The following is an 18,598-nucleotide window of genomic DNA, read 5'->3' on the forward strand; positions in this document are numbered from 1 at the left end:
GGGCCAACTCGGTGAAGTGCACTCCAGTGCCGCCAAACATTGTTGCGCTGTACAATTTTTACCGCTCACTTTCATAAAGACGTTCTTGACTAGAGTGATTGATAGATTTGGTTCCATGGAAATGCCCAAGAGTAGCTTTCTATCAAAATCGGCTCTTGCAGACTACCATGCCTCTCAACAATCTTACAACGTTGGGACTAAATGGTTAAAACTGGCAAGTTTGTGGAACGTAAATGAAACCTATGTAAGCCAAACAAACTCTTCAAGTAGTGATTGCCAACAGCGTGGGCGTCAGCAAGGGATAAATACCAGAACAGCCGCACTCTCAGATACAATTTTAAAGGTCTGAAGGACGGATCGTGTGAAAAGAATTCCACGTTTTAGCTCACACATGCCCATTCAGCGACGCAGATGCAGCCAACTTTAAACATTTTAGGTGGGTGTGTCCCTTTGAGGTCCGCTGCAGAAATCCTATGAGTGTCACTGCCTGATAGCATCGGAAGATCCTTCAGAATTATTGAATTCGATTCCAGCGGTCCTCTCTGACGACACCCGTGTCGAATGGTTCCAGCAGGGTGGCGCGTCTCCTCATACCGCTCCAGCGACCTCGCTGTAGCTGGAACTGGCCGCGGGGTCATCTCTTTCAGGACACCCACAAGTGGCCGGCCCGGTCCCCAGACCCGATCCCCGGGCCCGGTCCGCAGACCCTGTCCCCAGACCCGGTCTCCAGACCCGGTCCCCAGACCCGGTCCCCAGACCCGGTCCCCAGACCCGGTCCCCAGACCCGGTCCCCAGACCCGGTCACCAGACCCGGTCACCAGACCCGGTCACCAGACCCGGTCACCAGACCCGGTCACCAGACCCGGTCACCAGACCTGGTCCCCAGACCCGGTCCCCAGACCCGGTCCCCAAACCCGGTCCCCGGGCCCAAGTCCACTACATCTTATGTTTGGGGGCATTTAAGGGCTTGGTTTACCAAGCCACTCTATTTCATACGTCCCGGTGCTGAAAGGCTCTAACAAACAACAGCCATGGCTCTTGGACATGGACTGGCTTGCGCCTGTTGTGAAATGGAACTCACGACTGGACACAGGGGCTCAAAGTGGAAAACAGACTACAGATCATGTGTTACGTAGCACGTGAGTGTTGCATGTAAGAGGTGTAGTGTGAGCGTGCAGTGAAAAATGTTGGTGTGCGAAGGAAAATAGCTTGGGCCTGGATTTGCTGTATTTCATGCCGGTTATGACCATGTTCACGCACGTTACGACTGAAGTGCTCTGGCATGGGATCTCAGGTTTCACTTTTGAGATCCACAAATATATTGGGTTCCAAGAGACTGAAGAGCTTTTGAGCTGTTTAAAGGACCCAGAGAACGTCAACGATGTCTGAAGCGATCATCCAATCCACGTGGGGCTAGGCTCCTGATTTTCACTGCCGTATTCATTTAGATGTGAGCATCAGTTTATAACAGTCCGCTCAGACATGCGCCTGCCCGGGGCGACTGAGGTTTCTTAGACGATCAGCTCCCCTGGAACGGGGAACTCCCTGAGGTGGGTTTCCAGATAGTGTACAGGAATGTTAATTGACGAAATATCAGAACAGCTTTTCGTCATGAGCTGTTTTCTGGTAAAGACAAAAAGAAAAGATATGCTGATTTTAGACATATTTCAGCTTTATGAAATCAAGAATACCTAAAAGCAGCATGGGAAATATTTGGATGCCAACTTCCATTGCCATTTGTGGAAAATATTTCGACACATGCAATTCGACTCGACGATTTCGATAATGATAGCAAGCGATGAAATCAGTGCATCGCCTTCTACGTTTCACACAAAGCGCATCAAATTGTGTCAAGTCCAAACCGTTCGCTCATATTTTCGTGATTTTCCACGCCTGTAGCATTTGCGATTCTTGACGTCGCAATCTCACTCCCCAGCTGCAGCAGGAAGTGGAGGAATGACAGTCAGGTTGCCAGCATCTAGCCTGTCAGATGCCCTTGATATGGCTCACGATCACAGGCGCTCCAGACCACTGAGCTACGCCATTCTTACCAGGAATTTTTTATATCGAGCACGCATTCTGAGGGAATTGAAGGCCATTATATTTTTAAAATTCCCGATAAATGAAAGAGACCTGTGCCAGCTGGTCCGCCTGATCCCGAATGTTGGTATGCCGGCTCCATTAATGGTCATGATTGCTTGACTTCCAGAAAATGCCGCGTTTCGGTGTCACGTACGTGACGCGTACCGCTACCGTTTGCATTCTAATAGCTTAGCTGGACATGAGACCCTGAGCTTTTCAATGCGGCGAGAAAAGCTCTGAATGACTGAACAGCTGTCAACATGATTATAAATGAAAGCAGACATTTCATATTTTTGCCGATGCCCTACCAGAGGCTCAATCTAAAACCATATCAAAATCAAGGCCAAACGTAAATCTGTGGTTTTAGCCTCAGTTGCACTTACCTCTGAGGCAATAAGACCCTTTCCCATGTCTTGCCACGCACACGCACACGCCCACGCACATGCGCACGCACACGCACACACACACACACACGCACACACACACACACACACATATCTGTTTTCCTCACACCTGGTGCAAGTCGTTTAGAGTTGTGTTTTTCGTTACGTGATATCTGCTATCAAGTACAGCTTTCGGAATATCGATCAGCTTTCCTGGCCACCGGGACAATCAATCAGACATGCTCCCAGTCGGCACGTAAATCATCAGCAAACGTCCGACAACATCAGACGGTGCCGCCGACCGGATTGCATCCCGCCGTCTGCTGCCGCTCGGTCAGACGGTGGGACGCAATCCGGTGCCCTCCGGTAGGCGAGGGTACCGCCCTCCCCTGCCCTCCCGCTCCTGCGCCACGTGTCTCGGTGTCCGCCGTCGCTCGGTCGGCGTTGGCATCCGCACGCGTGCCGGCTCCCTCGCGGCGCGGCCGGGGTCTGCAGCTGGCCATGAAGACGTCGCTGTGTCGGCGCCGGCGAGCGCGCCGAGAGGCCCGCCCCGGTCGCCGTATCGCCCGATCGGTGAGAGTGCCGCCGCGAGCCGCCGCGGCGGCGGCGGCAGTCCGTTCCGCAGCGGCCCACGTGCAGCATGCGTCGCCTGGCCGGCCTCCTGACGCAGGCGGCGCTGCTAGCGCTCGCCGCCGGCCTCGTCTTCTACGAGAGCTCGCCCGAGGACGAGCGCCAGCTGCGCGACATGATCCAGAGCGCCGTGGACGTCGCCATCCGCAAGCAGCTGGACGGCCTGCGGTGCCCCGGCGGCATCCGCAAGCGACAGGCCTCGGTGAGACGCGTCCCGGCCGTCGGTCCGGCGCCGGCAGGGGCACACCTGGCGCCGAGAGCGGTGGTCATGGCGTTTGATGTATCTGCTGGCCGTCAGGGCGTTGATGGCTGGCAAATGGTGCGACTTCTACTCGATAGGCCGCGGTTCCCTTGTAAATATTCGTGTTTTGCTAGCTGATGGCCCGAATCGTGCTGTCTAGTGAATAGATCGCTTGTCGCACAGTGTGCTACAAGGGTGTGGCTGCATGTAAAACGCTCCTCGACGTAGCGGTGTTTCCAAGATGACGAGAGCGCGGGTGACGAAAGCATGCGCTATTGAAAGTGCTGGCACTGGCTCAGTTCTTGCATAATTTGTCACTGACAGTCCGACATGTCCTACCACGTGCAGTGGGAGGCTGTGCTGCTACTGGAGACGCAGGGGCTCGTCTACGATCGGGGGCCGAAAGGACTTTTTGTTTTCATTCTCTGCTATTATCATAATTCTAACTGTATCATATAGTGAGCGCTCAAGCCCCCCCCCAAAAAAAATCGTTCACAGCGCGGTGGTTCCAGGACTCAGTCTCTGTTGCGGCATGGTCAGCATCAGAGGTTCGGACAGCAAGGGTCTATGTCCTCTTATCCCGAGTTGTATGTTCCACTCATTTGAAAACCTGGGGATTTTGCGGCAGGGACTAGCAAAGCTCTAATTTGAGGCGTTGATGAGAAATATAATGAGTAGACTGTGCCGCATTACCTTGATGTGTGGCGGCCAGCTATGCCGAGCATCCGCATACGGTCGACCCACGCGTTCGTACGTGTGCAGACGGGACGTGCAACGGAATAGTGCATGATAATGCGCATACTTGGTGTTTTATGTCACATCAGCATTGCTCTTAGAGGCATCGGCGTAGCCACGTTTTACAAATCAGGACGGGGTTTCGGCTAACTGGAATCTGGAGATGATATTCCGCCCCGGAAATAATACTCATTTTTGAATGGGAAAGCGTAGTAAACATGGGCTTATAGAAAAAATGTCAGCAAACTTTCATTTTTGTTTTTTTCTGAAGGGAGAGCCTGCTCCTGCTGCCTCCCAAGCGGTCACACGCATGTTCTGAAGTGTCGAAAGTATTGTTTTGAGATGGAAGTTTGATCACCAGCGGGAATGTTCACCAGAGCCGTCGTGAACAGCGTGGCGATCGTCGGATCGCCAGCCTGAATTTAGAGGAATCTGTGAAGAACTGAGTAAACGTGGACTCGGTGGCATGACACGGACACCTGCACGGGATCGGATACCCGCACAGGATTGGATACCTGCACGGATACCTGCACAGGACTGAGCGGTCCGCACACGCAGAATTTTGGCGGCTTAATGAAAACTATATTACCTAAGCAGACTTTTAGTGCCGTCTAACGATGTGAGGGTATAGCCCGTGCTCTCCGAGGCAATGCTAATGTAAGAAAAGTAGCCTGTATTCAAAAGAATCACAGAACTGGATCCCACCATCAACTTTTTCTTATTTTGTGCCTGTGATGTAATGCAACCAAATATGTTAACATTATCTGTGCACTTTCTTTGGACGATGAAACATGTCACAAAAAGTACAGTAACTTTAGTCTCTGGCGTCGCAATCAGAACAATCCTTCCCATTCTCGTCGTTAGGTTCTGGGTGTGAGGAATTGTATTCAGCCTATTCATCGGATTCTAGCCCTACATTCTCTCCAAGTTTCTGCCAGAATACGCCATAGCCATTTGGACAAACTCCAGCAATCGGCAGTTGCTTTTCGACGTGAACATGCGGCTACTTATCCCGCTCAACAGCCCCGCCCACCGAGCCGTTAATTAACGTAACGAGTAGGCTGTACCGCATTGCTCTGCTGTGCTGCGGGCCAGCCAGCCCGCGCCGGAGCGCACAGCCGCTCATTTGGCGCCACTGATCTGCGTGCACTACTTCACAGAGCGCTACTCTGCAGTCTGTGGCGCAGTAAGCAGCCCCCATCTGTCCCCGAAGATCTGACCGCCTGGCCGATTGCAAAGTGCCGGCCTGCAGTCTGCGGTGTAGATTCGCGCTGCCCGTCTGTTCCGACTGATTTGAATATTCCGCAGGCAGACGTGCAGTTTTGCAAGATGGCCTGAGGGGCTCAGTCCGGTGTTGACTATCTTTTGGTACCCCAGATGCTAAGTACTCCCCGAATATGGGCTGCCACAGACATTGTTTTGAGAAAGTTGATGCATGTGTGTGTCATAATCGTGAATGTTTGTTTCGATGCTTGAGAGTCCTTCAGCAGCAGGTATGCTGAAATTGGAAAGTCTTCGTCGCATGCAACATCTATTTAGTGTTGTTTCCTTTCCTAATTGTTTCTTTGGAATTTCCACGAGCATGACATAAGAAGGGCCGGCTACAAAGTTGGGAGAGCCTACGTGCAAGTTGGGAGAACTATCATGCATTTCGGGGAAAAGCGGAGTTTAAAACCTCTGAACTGAATACGACGTCATGCTCCTGCCAACGGACGCCAGTCTGTTGTAGGCTGCGCTGAAATTGCAGCTGCTGATCTGTCCTCGCTGGCGTCTCCACCCGCCGCCAGGGCGCCAGTCCGTGTTCTGCTGCGATTTCTGCGCCAGCCCGTAGGTCTCCGCTGACGTGAATGCCCCGCTGTCTCAGAAAGCCAGGCTGCGGTTTGCGGTGACGTATGTGACGGTGACGGTGACAGGCTGTCTATGGACGTCTGACGGTGTACACTGTGCTGTACAGTGTAGTGGCACTGTACGGTGGACAGTCGACCGCTACAGTCTTTGGTACGCAGGCGGGAAATGCTGTGACAAGTTGGTGTGGCCAAGCTTGTGGGGCGAGAACCATTCAATCACGAAACGTTAAGTTGTGATAATGGCGATGAAACTTGATGTGGCCGCCGCCATACCTGCTGCGCAGCATCCTCTGCCGGTGACGTCATGGAGTCAACAGCCGTCCGTGCTGGCGCTGATCTGAATGCACCACTGTCACTGAGTACCATCCGCGGTAAGTGGGCGGTTCTGCGGCACGGGGTAGGGCGATATGATGATGACCTGCGCGACATCGTCACGTGACCTGCCCGCCGTCACCAGCGTCAGCCCGTGGCGGGGTTTGCGGCCGACCCGCTGTCCGCGCTGACCTGCGCGACATCGTCACGTGACCTGCCCGCCGTCATCAATGTCAGCCCGTGGCGGGGTTTGCGGCCGACCCGCTGTCCGCGCTGACCTGCCGTTCCCGCAGTTGCAGAGTGTCAACCTGCAGTCGGTTGCGGACGACATCAGCCTGCAGCTGGTGGACACCAAGGAGACGATCGCGGCGCAGCTGCAAGACACGCGGGAGGCGATGCGGGACACGGTGGCGGCCGTGGAGGACTCCATGCGTCAGGCGAGCAGGCAGTGCACGTGCGCCGCCCGGCTGGAGCAGCTGGAGCTGGCGGCGCAGGAGCAGTACGACAGCCTGCTCAAGTCGGTGGTGGACGTGGCCGAGATCGCCATCGGCACCCAGCAGGCCGTGCAGCAGCAGCTGGGCAACCTCACCGAGCGCATCGCCGAGCTGGGCCGCAACGTCAGCCGGCGCGAGCCCGCCGACGATCCCGACATGCGGCTGGCCCTGCTCAGCGACTCGTTCTACCGCTTCGCCAACAACTCGCGCCAGCAGCTGCGCCAGGTGGCCGCCAGCCAGCAGCGCAGCGCGGCGCTGCTGCACGTGGTGGCTGACCGGACGCGCGCGCCGCCGCTGCCGTGCGCCGGCCCGGCGCGCGACTGCGCCGACCTTCGCCGCCAGGGCTTCACCGTCAGCGGCGAGTACGTCATCCGGCCGGAGCTGGGCCGCGCCCGGCTCGTCTCCGTCTACTGCGACATGGCGACGGCCGGCGGCGGCTGGACGGTGCTGCAGCGGCGCGCCGACCTGCCGCAGCATGAGGACTTCTTCCGCGACTGGGACGACTACCAGCGCGGCTTCGGAAACCGCAGCGCCGAGTTCTGGCTCGGCAACGAGCTGATCCACCAGCTGACGCGCGACCGGCGGGTCACACTGCGGCTCGACATGTCCGACCTGGACGGCGAGCGGCGCTACGCCGAGTACGCCGGCTTCGCCGTGGCGCCCGGCAGTGATCAGTACCGGCTGACGGTCGGCGCGTACACGGGCACGGCCGGCGACGGCCTGAGCAGCGCCAACGGCGTCGGCTTCACCACCCGCGACACCGACAACGACCTGTACGGCGCCGGCAACTGCGCCGAGCTCTACAAGGGCGGCTGGTGGTACGACGCCTGCCACAACGGCAACCCCAACGGCCTGTACCTGCGCGGGCCGCACGGCAGCTACGCGGACGGCATCGACTGGCGCTTCTGGCGCGGCTTCCACTACTCCCTCGCTACCATGGAGATCAAGATCCGGCCGACTGGCTTCAGGCCCACACAACTGCGTTGACCAAGGCCCGGAACGTGTTGTTTTTGTTTCAGTCTTCCTCGACGGATGCGTGTCGACGCAAATGCAGAAGTCTGGGTGATCGGTGTGACATACGCATACCATGACGCCAGAGCATCTCTGGTGGGATGCCTAACAGGGCGTGCCGGCGCCAGCAGAGTTTCCTGCCGGCAGCAATACGCGGCTCTCTCACTGGCGAACGAATAAGAAGCGATTCACACTGTGTGCGCTTGTTGCGTATAGACGTCAGGACATCCACAACGTGCGTGTGCTACGACATCTACAATGTGTGTGTGTGTGTGTGTGTGTGTGTGTGTGTGTGTGCGTGTGTGTGTGTGTGTGTGTGTGTGTGTGTGTGTGTGTGTGTGTGTGTGTGTGTGTGTGTGTGTGTGTGTGTGTGTGTGTGTGTGTGTGTGTGTGTGTGTGTGTGTGTGTGTGTGTGTGTGTGTGTGTGTGTGTGTGCGTGCGCGTGTGTGCATATCGGCAGTGAATCAGCCTGAGTCCATTGTCATGCAACAGAATAAATACCTTCACTGAGGATATTTTGTTCCTTTGAATTAACTCCAGGCATCACCATAAACAATTGTAAAAACGAGCCTCCAGAAAGAAATGTTGACTAACGATTTCACAGGGCTTAGTTTTTACAGGCAATTGACGATGACGAATTACGTTAAATGGCTTAGCCGTTTTGTGCGCAGTAAAAATGCCGGCATTATGCTCTGCGGTTTCGTGGCGGCGAATCGCTAGCTAGAGATATCTTGAGAGACGGTATTTTCATAGTAAAAACGACCTCTGATCGGAGTTTTTAGGGGGCATTCATGCATCCGTTATACAAATGTGTAGACATATGACATTCCGGGGACACCGTAAAGAAAATATTCATGCATGATCATCGGTATACGGCCGGAATTGTTGATATCCGTGTAAGCTAAAGCATGCCGCGATATCAGAGATTTCAGGCAAACCCCGCAAAAAAAAAACACGGAACCGGAGACTTGTCCCACTGATGACTGATGGTCTGTTTTTATATCATTAAATTATACAGACTTTTTCAGCTCGTCAAACGCAAGTCAAAAGCGGGTGATATCAGGATAAAAAGTGTAGCGTGTAATACATACACAAGGGTATTCCAAATGAGACCCAAGAGAGTTTGCTTGTCGCATGTAAGACATAACTAATGTCCAATGTATGCTTAAATCCTTTTGAATATTTAAGCATGAAAAGCTACGATAGATAAGCCCTCAGTAATTGACTAAACATGTAACATTAATAAGTCGTGTGCTTGGCGTTGAAGCACACTGCCATACCGCCCTGGTCTCCTTTTCTCTAAGACTGTCAGATGATGCTTGGACTATTCAAAAGTTGTGCACATATCGATAATTGCTGATTGAATTCTTCCGTGTGACAAAATGCAATTGCACACAATCTGGTTGAATTCATAACTGCGTCAGGTACTCAAAAACAATTTTACGATTCTCATGAGAATGCGTTGAAGACTGTTCAGCCAGTTAAAACGGCACTTTGGTCCGTTCGCATGAATTTCGTTCGTTCGCAGTGACTTCCTTACAAAACCGAGGGCTTTTAAATAGACTGATATGCATTATATTCGCACTGAGCAGAACGACCATAACGAACTTCGCTCCGGCTGTCGAAGACGCTTTATATCGGACATCTACGCAGCAGCCTGACTTTGGACATCACGCCCGACTTTCGCGCCCTAACGTCACCTTGGCTTGAACATGACTAGGATTAAAAGAGGCATTTGTATGCTTGCTTCCAACCACGGCTTTCGAGAATGTTCAATATTTAAAATTTATTTACATCGAGGAGAATCCCTAAATCACATGCACCTTATGACCACACACGCAGCAATAAAGTACCTACGACGATATAGCCACTGTTTCTGAGCCTGGCAACTTGATGGCCTCATCGATATAGCCCAGCGACGAAGCTTACACCACAAGCGGTTCATGGCTTCCGAACTGAGCGTGCAAGCGTCCAGTTCCGATTGATCCATCACGCTGAGCGTCACGAGACGCTCGACAGAAATATCACATCCCAGCTGTGCGGTGAGAAAAGATGAGCGCACAACTTCCCCAATAGCCGAGAATGGCCTGGCTCGAAGTGCCTGTTGAGTCTGTAAAGACCAGTCAGCATCCTGTGGAGTCTGGTATGAGAATTGGTCAGTGACAGGTGCACTTTGGAGCATTGTCAGGAAACTGGCCTATACTCCTGGGAGTTTCGACACTGGCTTGTGCTTCTTGAAGTTTCAGCAATGTTCAGCGCGTCTTCCGACCTGGTCACTGCTCGTGTCCCGTGAGGAGTCCCGTCACTGGTCAGCGTTCCGTGGGGAGTCCCGTCACTGACCAGTGTTCGGTGAGGTGTCCCGTCACTGGTCAGTGTTCCGTGAGGAGTCCCGTCACTGACCAGTGTTCCGTGAGGAGTCCCGTCACTGACCAGTGTTCCGTGAGGAGTCCCGTCACTGACCAGTGTTCGGGGAGGTGTCCCGTCACTGGTCAGTGCTCCGTGAGGAGTCCCGTCACTGACCAGTGTTCAGTGAGGTGTCCCGTCACTGGTCAGTGTTCCGTCTGGAGTCTCGTTATTGGTCTGCGTTCACTGTAGTCCCGCCACTGGTCAATGTTCCCTGCGGAGTATCGTCACTGGTCAGTTTCCTGTGTGGAGTCTCGTCACTGGTCAATGTTCCGTCTGTAGTCCCGTCATCGGCGGGCACTCATTGGAGTCCTGCCGCCGGTCAATGCTGCTTGGCGTCCGGACACCGGTCTGCGTTCACTGGAGTCCTGCCGCCGGTCAGTACTGCTTGGCGTCCGGACACTGGTCTGCGCTCTTCAGCAGACCGGACTGGGAGCGGTCCGCCCCCGGGGCGTCAGTGGCCTCCTGCTGCAGCACACCGTTGTGATCTTGTAAGATGCTGACCCTACAAAGAATGCTTGTCTTAATGGCTTTGTCACTATCGGGGTGGTGTCCTGCTGTTGCCGACGACTTTGCCTGTGGACGCGTGGCTTTTATCAGCGTGTCAGATTTCACGGCGACATTCGTGGAGGGTTAATGTCCCGGGCATTAGAAGGGAGTGGTTCCTAGTCGTATTGCTGAACGCGTGCTGAGTGTCCTTGTGGATAGTGGTCTTTTCTATAACCATGGAGTTTGGATGAGACATGCGTTAGCGGATGTTGCCAGAACACCAGTGTGCGAGAAGGCGTGATGAGACAAGTCGCAAGACCGGTGTACGGTTCAAAACATACTTGAGGCTGACCTCATCAAGCACAAGTAGTGAGAGGCGTGCGGATGGCAAACAACGACAATTAAAACGTATGCGAGAAACGGGAAAGGCGTTGCTCTTCATACAATCACATTACTGATGTATTGGGAGCTTAAAAATGCCGTACCTCTGCCTGTTCCAGATCAGGTACAGAGCAGGCGTGGTAAAACTCGGTAGGAAGCAGGACCACACGAACACGACGTAAATGATGTCGAAGTAATGCGTATTGCTGTACGTCTCGTAGATTGCCTGCTTCGCTACCCTGGAATGAAGGCAAAGTATTAGTCTTATTGAGAGCATCCAATTAAAAGTTTATCCATGCAATTATTATGCACGTCGCAAGACATTGCCCGAGTTCCTCGTTCGAGCAATTTACACGGTCTACACTGCCAGTGACAGCTTGAGAAGGGTGAAGTGACACTGGTCCTGGATTTCACAAGTAGCTTGTCTGAGGATCAGCATCGGACAGAACACAACATCAGCACCAACAGCAGCCAGACAGACGGAACATAATATCAGCATGAGCAGCAGACGGAACGCACCATGAGCACCAGCAGCAGACAGGACACTGCATGAGCACCATCGACAGACAATGCACTACGTGGGCACGATCAACAAACAGGACACTAACCTGAGCACCATGAGGGGGAAGAGACAGACGGCGTACAGCAGCGTCACGCACAGCAAGTACTTGTGGGCCACCACCTGACGTTGCAGGTCAAGGCCTCGCTCCGTCAGGGGCGGGCCGGCGCCCCGGTCCTCCCCCGCCGCCGGCGGGAACGCCGCCGCGCCACGCCTGACCGATGAGACCACGTGACTCCAGTGTAGCGGGCGGGAGGATCTCAGGTTCTCGCAAGCTGTTTGATTTGTGATTTCCCAGATAGTTTTAGGTTGCGCGCTCCAGAGCGCTTGGAAACATACATAGATATAATGTAGCACCGGGTGATTTTTAAGCGTTCCGAACAGATCAGGATCATTCAGATCGTTGAGAAACGTCCATGGAATGGGTGTGCTCATTTTAATTATGCGACTTGATGGCAAGTCATGTTGTCAATTTATCTAGTATTTTTGCGCTTCAGTTGCGTTTTCAAGCACTGTCGCTTCATGACGCGACAACGCAAATTAACACAGATGAGGACAAAACATTGTCATTTGTAGCAAAAGTGACGATTGGAGCCTGCTGACACCATTCCATCGCTTGGTACTTACTGATGAAGGCTAGTGCTTTCCATCTCCAAATCTTCATCTGAGTGGAAACGAGATGATCCAAATTTGTTCAGATGGTGTGAGATGAGGAAGTGAAATATGCCGATTAGCAGCATTGGTAGAAGGTACCTGATGATCAAAATTCGTCGTTGTTAGTTTGTGGGATGATTGTCTGTAACTTCTTAACTTCAGTAACTTCATGCTCGATTCACGACGCCAGCACATCATTTCACGATCAATGACGTTAAGTTACCCAACGTGTTTTGAACTCCGCTCAAATCTTCAGTCATTGCACGTTGCGACTTTTGCTATTTTGTTCCTGACAAAAGAGCGACACTGTTTCATTAGATATCTTTCTTGAGCACTTACATGCAAACGAAGAGAACCTTGGTGAAAGGTCCCACGTCGTGTGCAATGTTGACAACACAGAGGCCGACCCCTTGCATGGCGGGCCCGAAGTAAACCTGCCGGAGAGCGGCGAGCCGACCGGCGATGAATAATTCACGCCCGGTGCGTCACTCATCCCATTTAACATGTCACTGCATCACGGGCAATCAGTTTTAGCCGCATGTAGCCTGAACGTCGGTAGGTTCTTGACCAATATAGCTTGCGTTGGAAAATCGAATCTACATAGGCATTCATCTGGCATCAGCGTCTGATTTCCATGCCGGATTCAATTCTGGCATGATGGATTCTCCGGTCTCATAATTTCGCATTCGAATGTGTTAACATCCATCTGAATTGTAATCATGGCTGTCAAAAATAACAAAAAATGGTAATCAAGCACTCGGTAGAACTGAATGGAGGGAAGTGCATGCAGAATAAGTATTTCCACTGTAATTTATTGACATGTCCAAGTCCCTGTCCATGTCACCATATCACCATGTCCAGGCCACCATCCTTATGGCAAGTTTTGAGCAGTGTACTAACTGTTTCACTCAGCGTGCTAACCCGTCTGATGTGTTCGCTCGCCTCTGTGCGGGCGGATGCGCCTCATGTACACGCCGTTCCGCCGCACAGCCGTGGTGGCGTGCAGTGCAGTGTGCAAACCCTCTCCGCGCAGGACGAGTTCAGACGCCCACAAGATGCGACGCCTGCACGCAGTGTACACCAGCTGAGGCTGATGCGGCCGTACGCAGCGGCCGCGGCGGCCGGACCCGCCACTTGCCTCCATGTCCAGGTAGTCGGTGTAGATGAGGTACGGCAGCGCAGTGCAGATCGAGGTCAGCCAGACGGCCAGCAGGCTGATGAGCGAGCTGGACGGCCACACCTCCCTCTGCCGCAGGCGGTGGTACTGCGTCGCCGTGATCAGCAGTAGCGTCAGCGTCACCAGGTTCAGAGGTGTGTCCTGTTCCAGGCGACGTAGAGGCACATCAGATTCGGGTCCTCGCCGTTCGCAGGCAGGCGGAGTCTGATAGTGCTTGCACAGGGTCACGCAAGGGATGACGGCACGCTGTGATGCAACGACCCTGAATTAGCGGGCATTCAATGCAATCTGTTGAAACCTCACATGCATTAGCGCGAGGTGCACATGTGATGTCAGTTAGCTTAACTGCCGCGCTAAACATGGCAATTTTGAACGGGCTTACCATGTTTTGAGTACTACTGAACGTTGACAGTAATATGTCATTCATCGCGATTGTTGCATTTAAAATATTGTACTATCTGTCATCGGCGGTGACATGTGACCGTAATTTCCTTAAACAAAATCGTGCTGCCGACAGGACGCAGCATCCGAGACCAGCCGAACTCGGATGGCGTCGGCCACCGAGGGTGAGCCAGTACTCAAGCCAGCTCCGCCCAGCCCCACCTGCATGATCGGCAGCATGAAGCACATGGTGCTGCCAAGCACCCAGTTCTCCAGCAGCAGCACCGTCAGCGTCAGTGGCAGCACCACGGCGCAGTTGGCGAAACAGGCGACCATCACGTTGAGCCAGAGGGCGGCGGGGACCGCGGCCGGCGCGCCGGAGCGCCAGAGGGCACGCGCGGCCAGCAGGCAGGCGGCGCCACCGGCGAGTGCCAGCAGCGCGTACAGCGCCACCACGGGCGGCGCCAGGCGCGCGAAGACGGGCCGCAGCCGCGGCTGCAGCAGCCGGCCGCTGCCGTTGAGCAGGTGGCCGCCCTGGTCCAGCTCGTACAGCAGCTGCACCACGTGCGGCAGCCAGAGGTCGGGCAGCTGGGCCGACCCGCCCTGGTTGTCTCCCGGCGCGGCCGTCGACGTCATGACTAGCTCACAGGCGGCGGCAGCTGCAACGGCAGGCGGGCTGAAGTGACAACCGTGTGGGTGGTGTGTCGGGTTATGCCTTTGTATCGGCCAACATCTCGGTGGGGATCGGGGTTATCGTCGTTGCATGGGCGTAGTTTTGCAACATGAGTTGTGTGGGGCGGGGGGAAAACTGAGCGGTCAGAAATGGCGTGACCTACCAACAAAAAAGCCAACAAATGTGTTTTTTCCCGTGGGTTGGCCTACAGCCTAATTTGGTGAAGTGGCTTCAGCCTCTTCCTCCTCCAACAGAAGAGGAAGCTACACCCCTGCGCCGTTATGTTCGTACTGTTTCCGTTGTCTCACTGCTTCACCTTCTCGCTGTAGGCCCAGAAGTGTGTGTTTCCGAGAAGACCATTCTCGAAACAGACATGTTTTGTAAATGCTTACATATTTCAATATGTTGTATGCAGATATGCTTACATTGACGCATTTATGTGGATAGAGGCTTGCAATTACGTCAAAGTGACCTCACATGGAGTCAAGTGATCGGTGTGTGCGTCACCCAGGTCCCATTCGTTTTGCATCACAAATCTTTACTATCATCTTAAACAAAAGCTTTGAAGATAAATGAACTTCACCAGAACTAATTTTTCATGATAATTGAAAAGCACGATAAAACTGGTCGAAACGCTTACGACATCATTTTCAGGTGTGTTATATATGGACCATGGAATCGTCCTAAATCATAGATTGTTATCATTTGTGGAGCTGCAGTACACCAAATATGCTTGCCGTCTTTCATTCTATCAACAAAAAAGGCTGTATGCATGTCCCATCTGCGAACGTTTGCCAGTTCGCCAGCTGTAATCAGCAATGGCCGCAACCGCCATTTTTAACAACAAACGGAATATTTGAGAACTTTAAGTTTTGCACAGTTTGGAGCACGTGCCACGTGCGTTCAGTGATTTTCGGCAAAGGCTTAGCTTATATTTCCCTAAACAAGGAATGTCAAACAGCGCAAAGCAGACATTTTGCGCGCGAATAATCGAAAATATGTTATTGTTGACACTCAGCGATAGGACAAAATAAAACGCGCGAAAACTGCTTGAACTCCATTATATCGGGTCAGAGCCTCGGAAAGGGGACGTCTGCAAGGACCTACCGGATTTCTGGTCAATGGTTCATGAAGCGATGAACGGAGAAAAATTCCTGGCCTGAACAGTCGCAAAGATGTAGTGCTGTTGTTCAGATTCATGTAACTCAGTTTGACCTCGGTGTACTTAAAATAGCCTGCCCGTACCTACCATCTGGTTACCTACCTATTGCCTACCAAATCCGCGTTAATGTAGCCCGTTGTTCAATATGTTGACGTTTGAAGATGACAGCTCTTCCTCTGGGCGTCCATCCCAGCAGAGGACGGCCCGAAAACAAAGATAGCTCTGGCGCAGCTGGTTGTTGACCCCTGGTTTAAGATAAGGGTTTCTCTCCACCCCCATCGGGCGTTCTCCCTCTGTCGCAACAGCGCAACGGCTCCAGTTAGCAAACTTCTCTTTCATAACTTTTACATCGTGCGGTTTAGCCCTTTTGGTGCTGGTGGAGGAGAATAGCGTCTTGTTGTGATTTCTTCTGCTCCTGTACGAATACTAACTCCGTTTGAAGGGTGAGCGCTTTAAATTGAGCGCTTGCACCTCCGTATCACTTGGAGGAGGCTGGGGTGAGGCGGTAGGCGGCCGCGGCCGCGCAGTGCCGCTGTCGTGCTCGCATGACAGAGGAAGAGCACTTGGTGGAGGCGGAACAAACGCAGCCTAGCGCTGCGCCCACTGCGAACGCCTGGGGGTGAGAGCTGCCAAAACCACACGCCAAGGAGGGGGTGGCCACTCAACGCCCTGAGACAGACCAAACGATGCCGTTGTGGTATTCGGGGAGACGACGGTTTCACAGGGTTGCGCAGCCGGAGGAGAAGCAGTAAGCACAGCGACAGGCAAAGCCGACTGACTGCGTCTCCAGCGAGCTGCGCAGGGGCGGGAGAAGCGCGAGGCAGCGTCACAGGCCGGCGCCGAGCCGCTCAGGAGTCGACTGACTGCGTCTCCAGCGAGCTGCGCAGGGGCGGGAGAAGCGCGAGGCAGCGCCACAGGCCGGCGCCGAGCCGCTCAGGAGTCGACTGACTGCGTCTCCAGCGAGCTCCACAGGGGCGGGAGAAGCGCGAGGCAGCGTCACAGGCCGGCGCCGAGCCGCTCAGGAGTCGGTCGTTGTCAGTCGATCGCTGTTCTTTGTTCGACACTCCGGCTGTGCAAGACCGCATGGCGCAATCGCAGTGCAAGTAGATGACGTTGTTCATCTTAAAGACACTGTGGTCGTCTTGTCGTTTCTACGACGAGAGAGGTACACATCTTGTGTCTATCGAATGAGCAATATCATCTACCTGCAAACCGGCTGCACATTGCGCAATGGGGTCTTCCACAGCCGGAGTGTGAAGAAATGGGCGATGTGCAATATTACCTTCGACGCGTTATGTTATGTTTTTGGCTATCAACCCAAACATTCGGTCATGCCAGTCATTCATCACAATCACGCAAGGCCTCGCTGCGTCTTTCAGCTCAAATACAGCCAGCACATTTTCTATTTGTGACAGCCAGGCCTCGCCGCGTCTTTCAACTCAAATACAGCTAGCACATTTTCTATTTGAGCGGCGAGGCCTGGCTGTCACACTTCCTTGAAGCCAATGTATTTGCAACCACGAACCACAACTTCGTGCAGTTTGTGGCAATGTGAAAGACAGTTCTGTAAAAATGAGGCTCCGTAATGTTTAAACATATCTATGCAATTTTCAAGTCGGCTGCGATGTTCTTGCAGCATTGTGGTTTGAGGAAAATATAATATTATTCATTACATCAGCATGAGAGCATCCAATTTTCCGCCAGCGAATTTGCTAACTTGCTACGGGTCAAAACAGGCCCAAATCTCAGTCATCCTTTGCCTCACCGGCACAAGGCTGACACATTTACTGAGGAGAAAGTGGATCACTATGCTGGCATAAATATGGACGTATCTTTGTGAGCAGGCGCTCTTGAACGTAAGCTACAAATCCGGCAATTTTCACATAGATGTTTTAAGAATTGATGGCAGTACTCGTGTGTGATGCATCATGGAATGATTATGAAATGTGGCAACATTTGATTTGTTGTTTTGTCGAGACAATGCGATTTCATGCAAATATGTATTATGCGTTTCTGCTGCGTGGAAAAAATATCTATGCCATATTTCCTCTGTCTAGATGATTGTGGCTTTGTGATGAGGCTACTAAAAGTGTTGAGCACCGATTTTTCAGAAGTGATGCAGCATATCAGCCATGTGCCACGATTAAAAGCCGGTGTCGTACGTATGCCTCGTACGGAAAATGAATGAGCGAGAGACTTTCGATTTGATTGAGTGGATGGCGCTCCTACAGCTGCTTGTTTTAATGGCTTGACATGGTGACTGAAAAGCTGAGAATATTGCATGAATGTTTTCTGTGTGACAGGAAAACAACGCCTGACTGAACAACTTCTGCGCAACTGCAGCTGAGTTCGTCGCAAAGCTCTATTCGCACATGCGCTACCACCAGTGGTCGCAGGTATGTTATTCTAGAATGGTGCGGTGGCCAGACCAGGCCTGATCGGGCCTCTCAAACGGAGAGTTTTATCACTGTTTAAGTAAGACTCGTTAGGCATGCTACCTTGTTGATTAAGTGCCACTTTGCTGTGAAATTGAAAATGCTGACGAAATTATTGATCAACTAAAAGTCTGTTAACACAGGAGCCTTTCAGCGCGTCGGACACGCGTGCATAGCCTTGGACTATAAAACAAGCATCTTTCTACGGCATACTTTTGCTGAATGTGTCATACTTTCTGACAACTAGGCCGAAAAGGTTTGCCAAACCTACCCAAAAACCTGATTTCTCCCCGGACTTCGGTAACCTGACTTTGCCACCTCGACGTCAAAATCGAGACAAATTGAAACATTTTGTTGATTTAGATTGTTTTGCTGCGGAGGAATGACATCCCATTTCAAGTAAATGTGAGCTGTGTTTTTGTGAAAAGCGTAAAATGAAACATGTTAGCGAATCTTTGTAAGGCATCACAGAAAACTGCCACTGTCGCCAGTCGTGTTGTACAACCACCACAGCCACGATCATGCGACAAACACACTTGCCACTGGTCT

At 52.7% G+C, this 18,598-nt stretch overlaps 2 protein-coding genes across 2 annotated transcripts; one reads left to right on the forward strand and one right to left on the reverse strand.

The window, feature by feature from the left end:
* The first annotated feature begins 201 nt into the window (after positions 1-201).
* Positions 202-8,086, forward strand: LOC119111473 (techylectin-5B). The gene is made up of 5 exons (XM_037235290.1): positions 202-229; positions 3,149-3,297; positions 6,524-6,667; positions 6,707-6,949; positions 7,067-8,086. The coding sequence occupies exons 1-5, from the start codon at positions 202-204 to the stop codon at positions 7,709-7,711; spliced, it is 1,209 nt and encodes a 402-aa protein (XP_037091185.1). The 3' UTR covers positions 7,712-8,086.
* A 2,018-nt stretch (positions 8,087-10,104) lies between these two features.
* On the reverse strand, positions 10,105-14,115 carry LOC119111474 (endothelin receptor type B). Its single transcript, XM_037235291.1, has 7 exons — positions 14,002-14,115; positions 13,360-13,539; positions 12,561-12,655; positions 12,211-12,320; positions 11,617-11,710; positions 11,113-11,247; positions 10,105-10,643 (listed from the first exon to the last, which is right to left on the reverse strand). The coding sequence occupies exons 1-7, from the start codon at positions 14,113-14,115 to the stop codon at positions 10,517-10,519; spliced, it is 855 nt and encodes a 284-aa protein (XP_037091186.1). The 3' UTR covers positions 10,105-10,516.
* Positions 14,116-18,598: the final 4,483 nt, after the last annotated feature.

The sequence above is a fragment of the Pollicipes pollicipes genome, unplaced genomic scaffold, assembly GCF_011947565.3.
Source record: "Pollicipes pollicipes isolate AB1234 unplaced genomic scaffold, Ppol_2.1 Scaffold_7261;HRSCAF=8764_pilon_pilon_pilon, whole genome shotgun sequence".
NCBI lineage: Eukaryota > Metazoa > Arthropoda > Thecostraca > Pollicipedomorpha > Pollicipedidae > Pollicipes > Pollicipes pollicipes.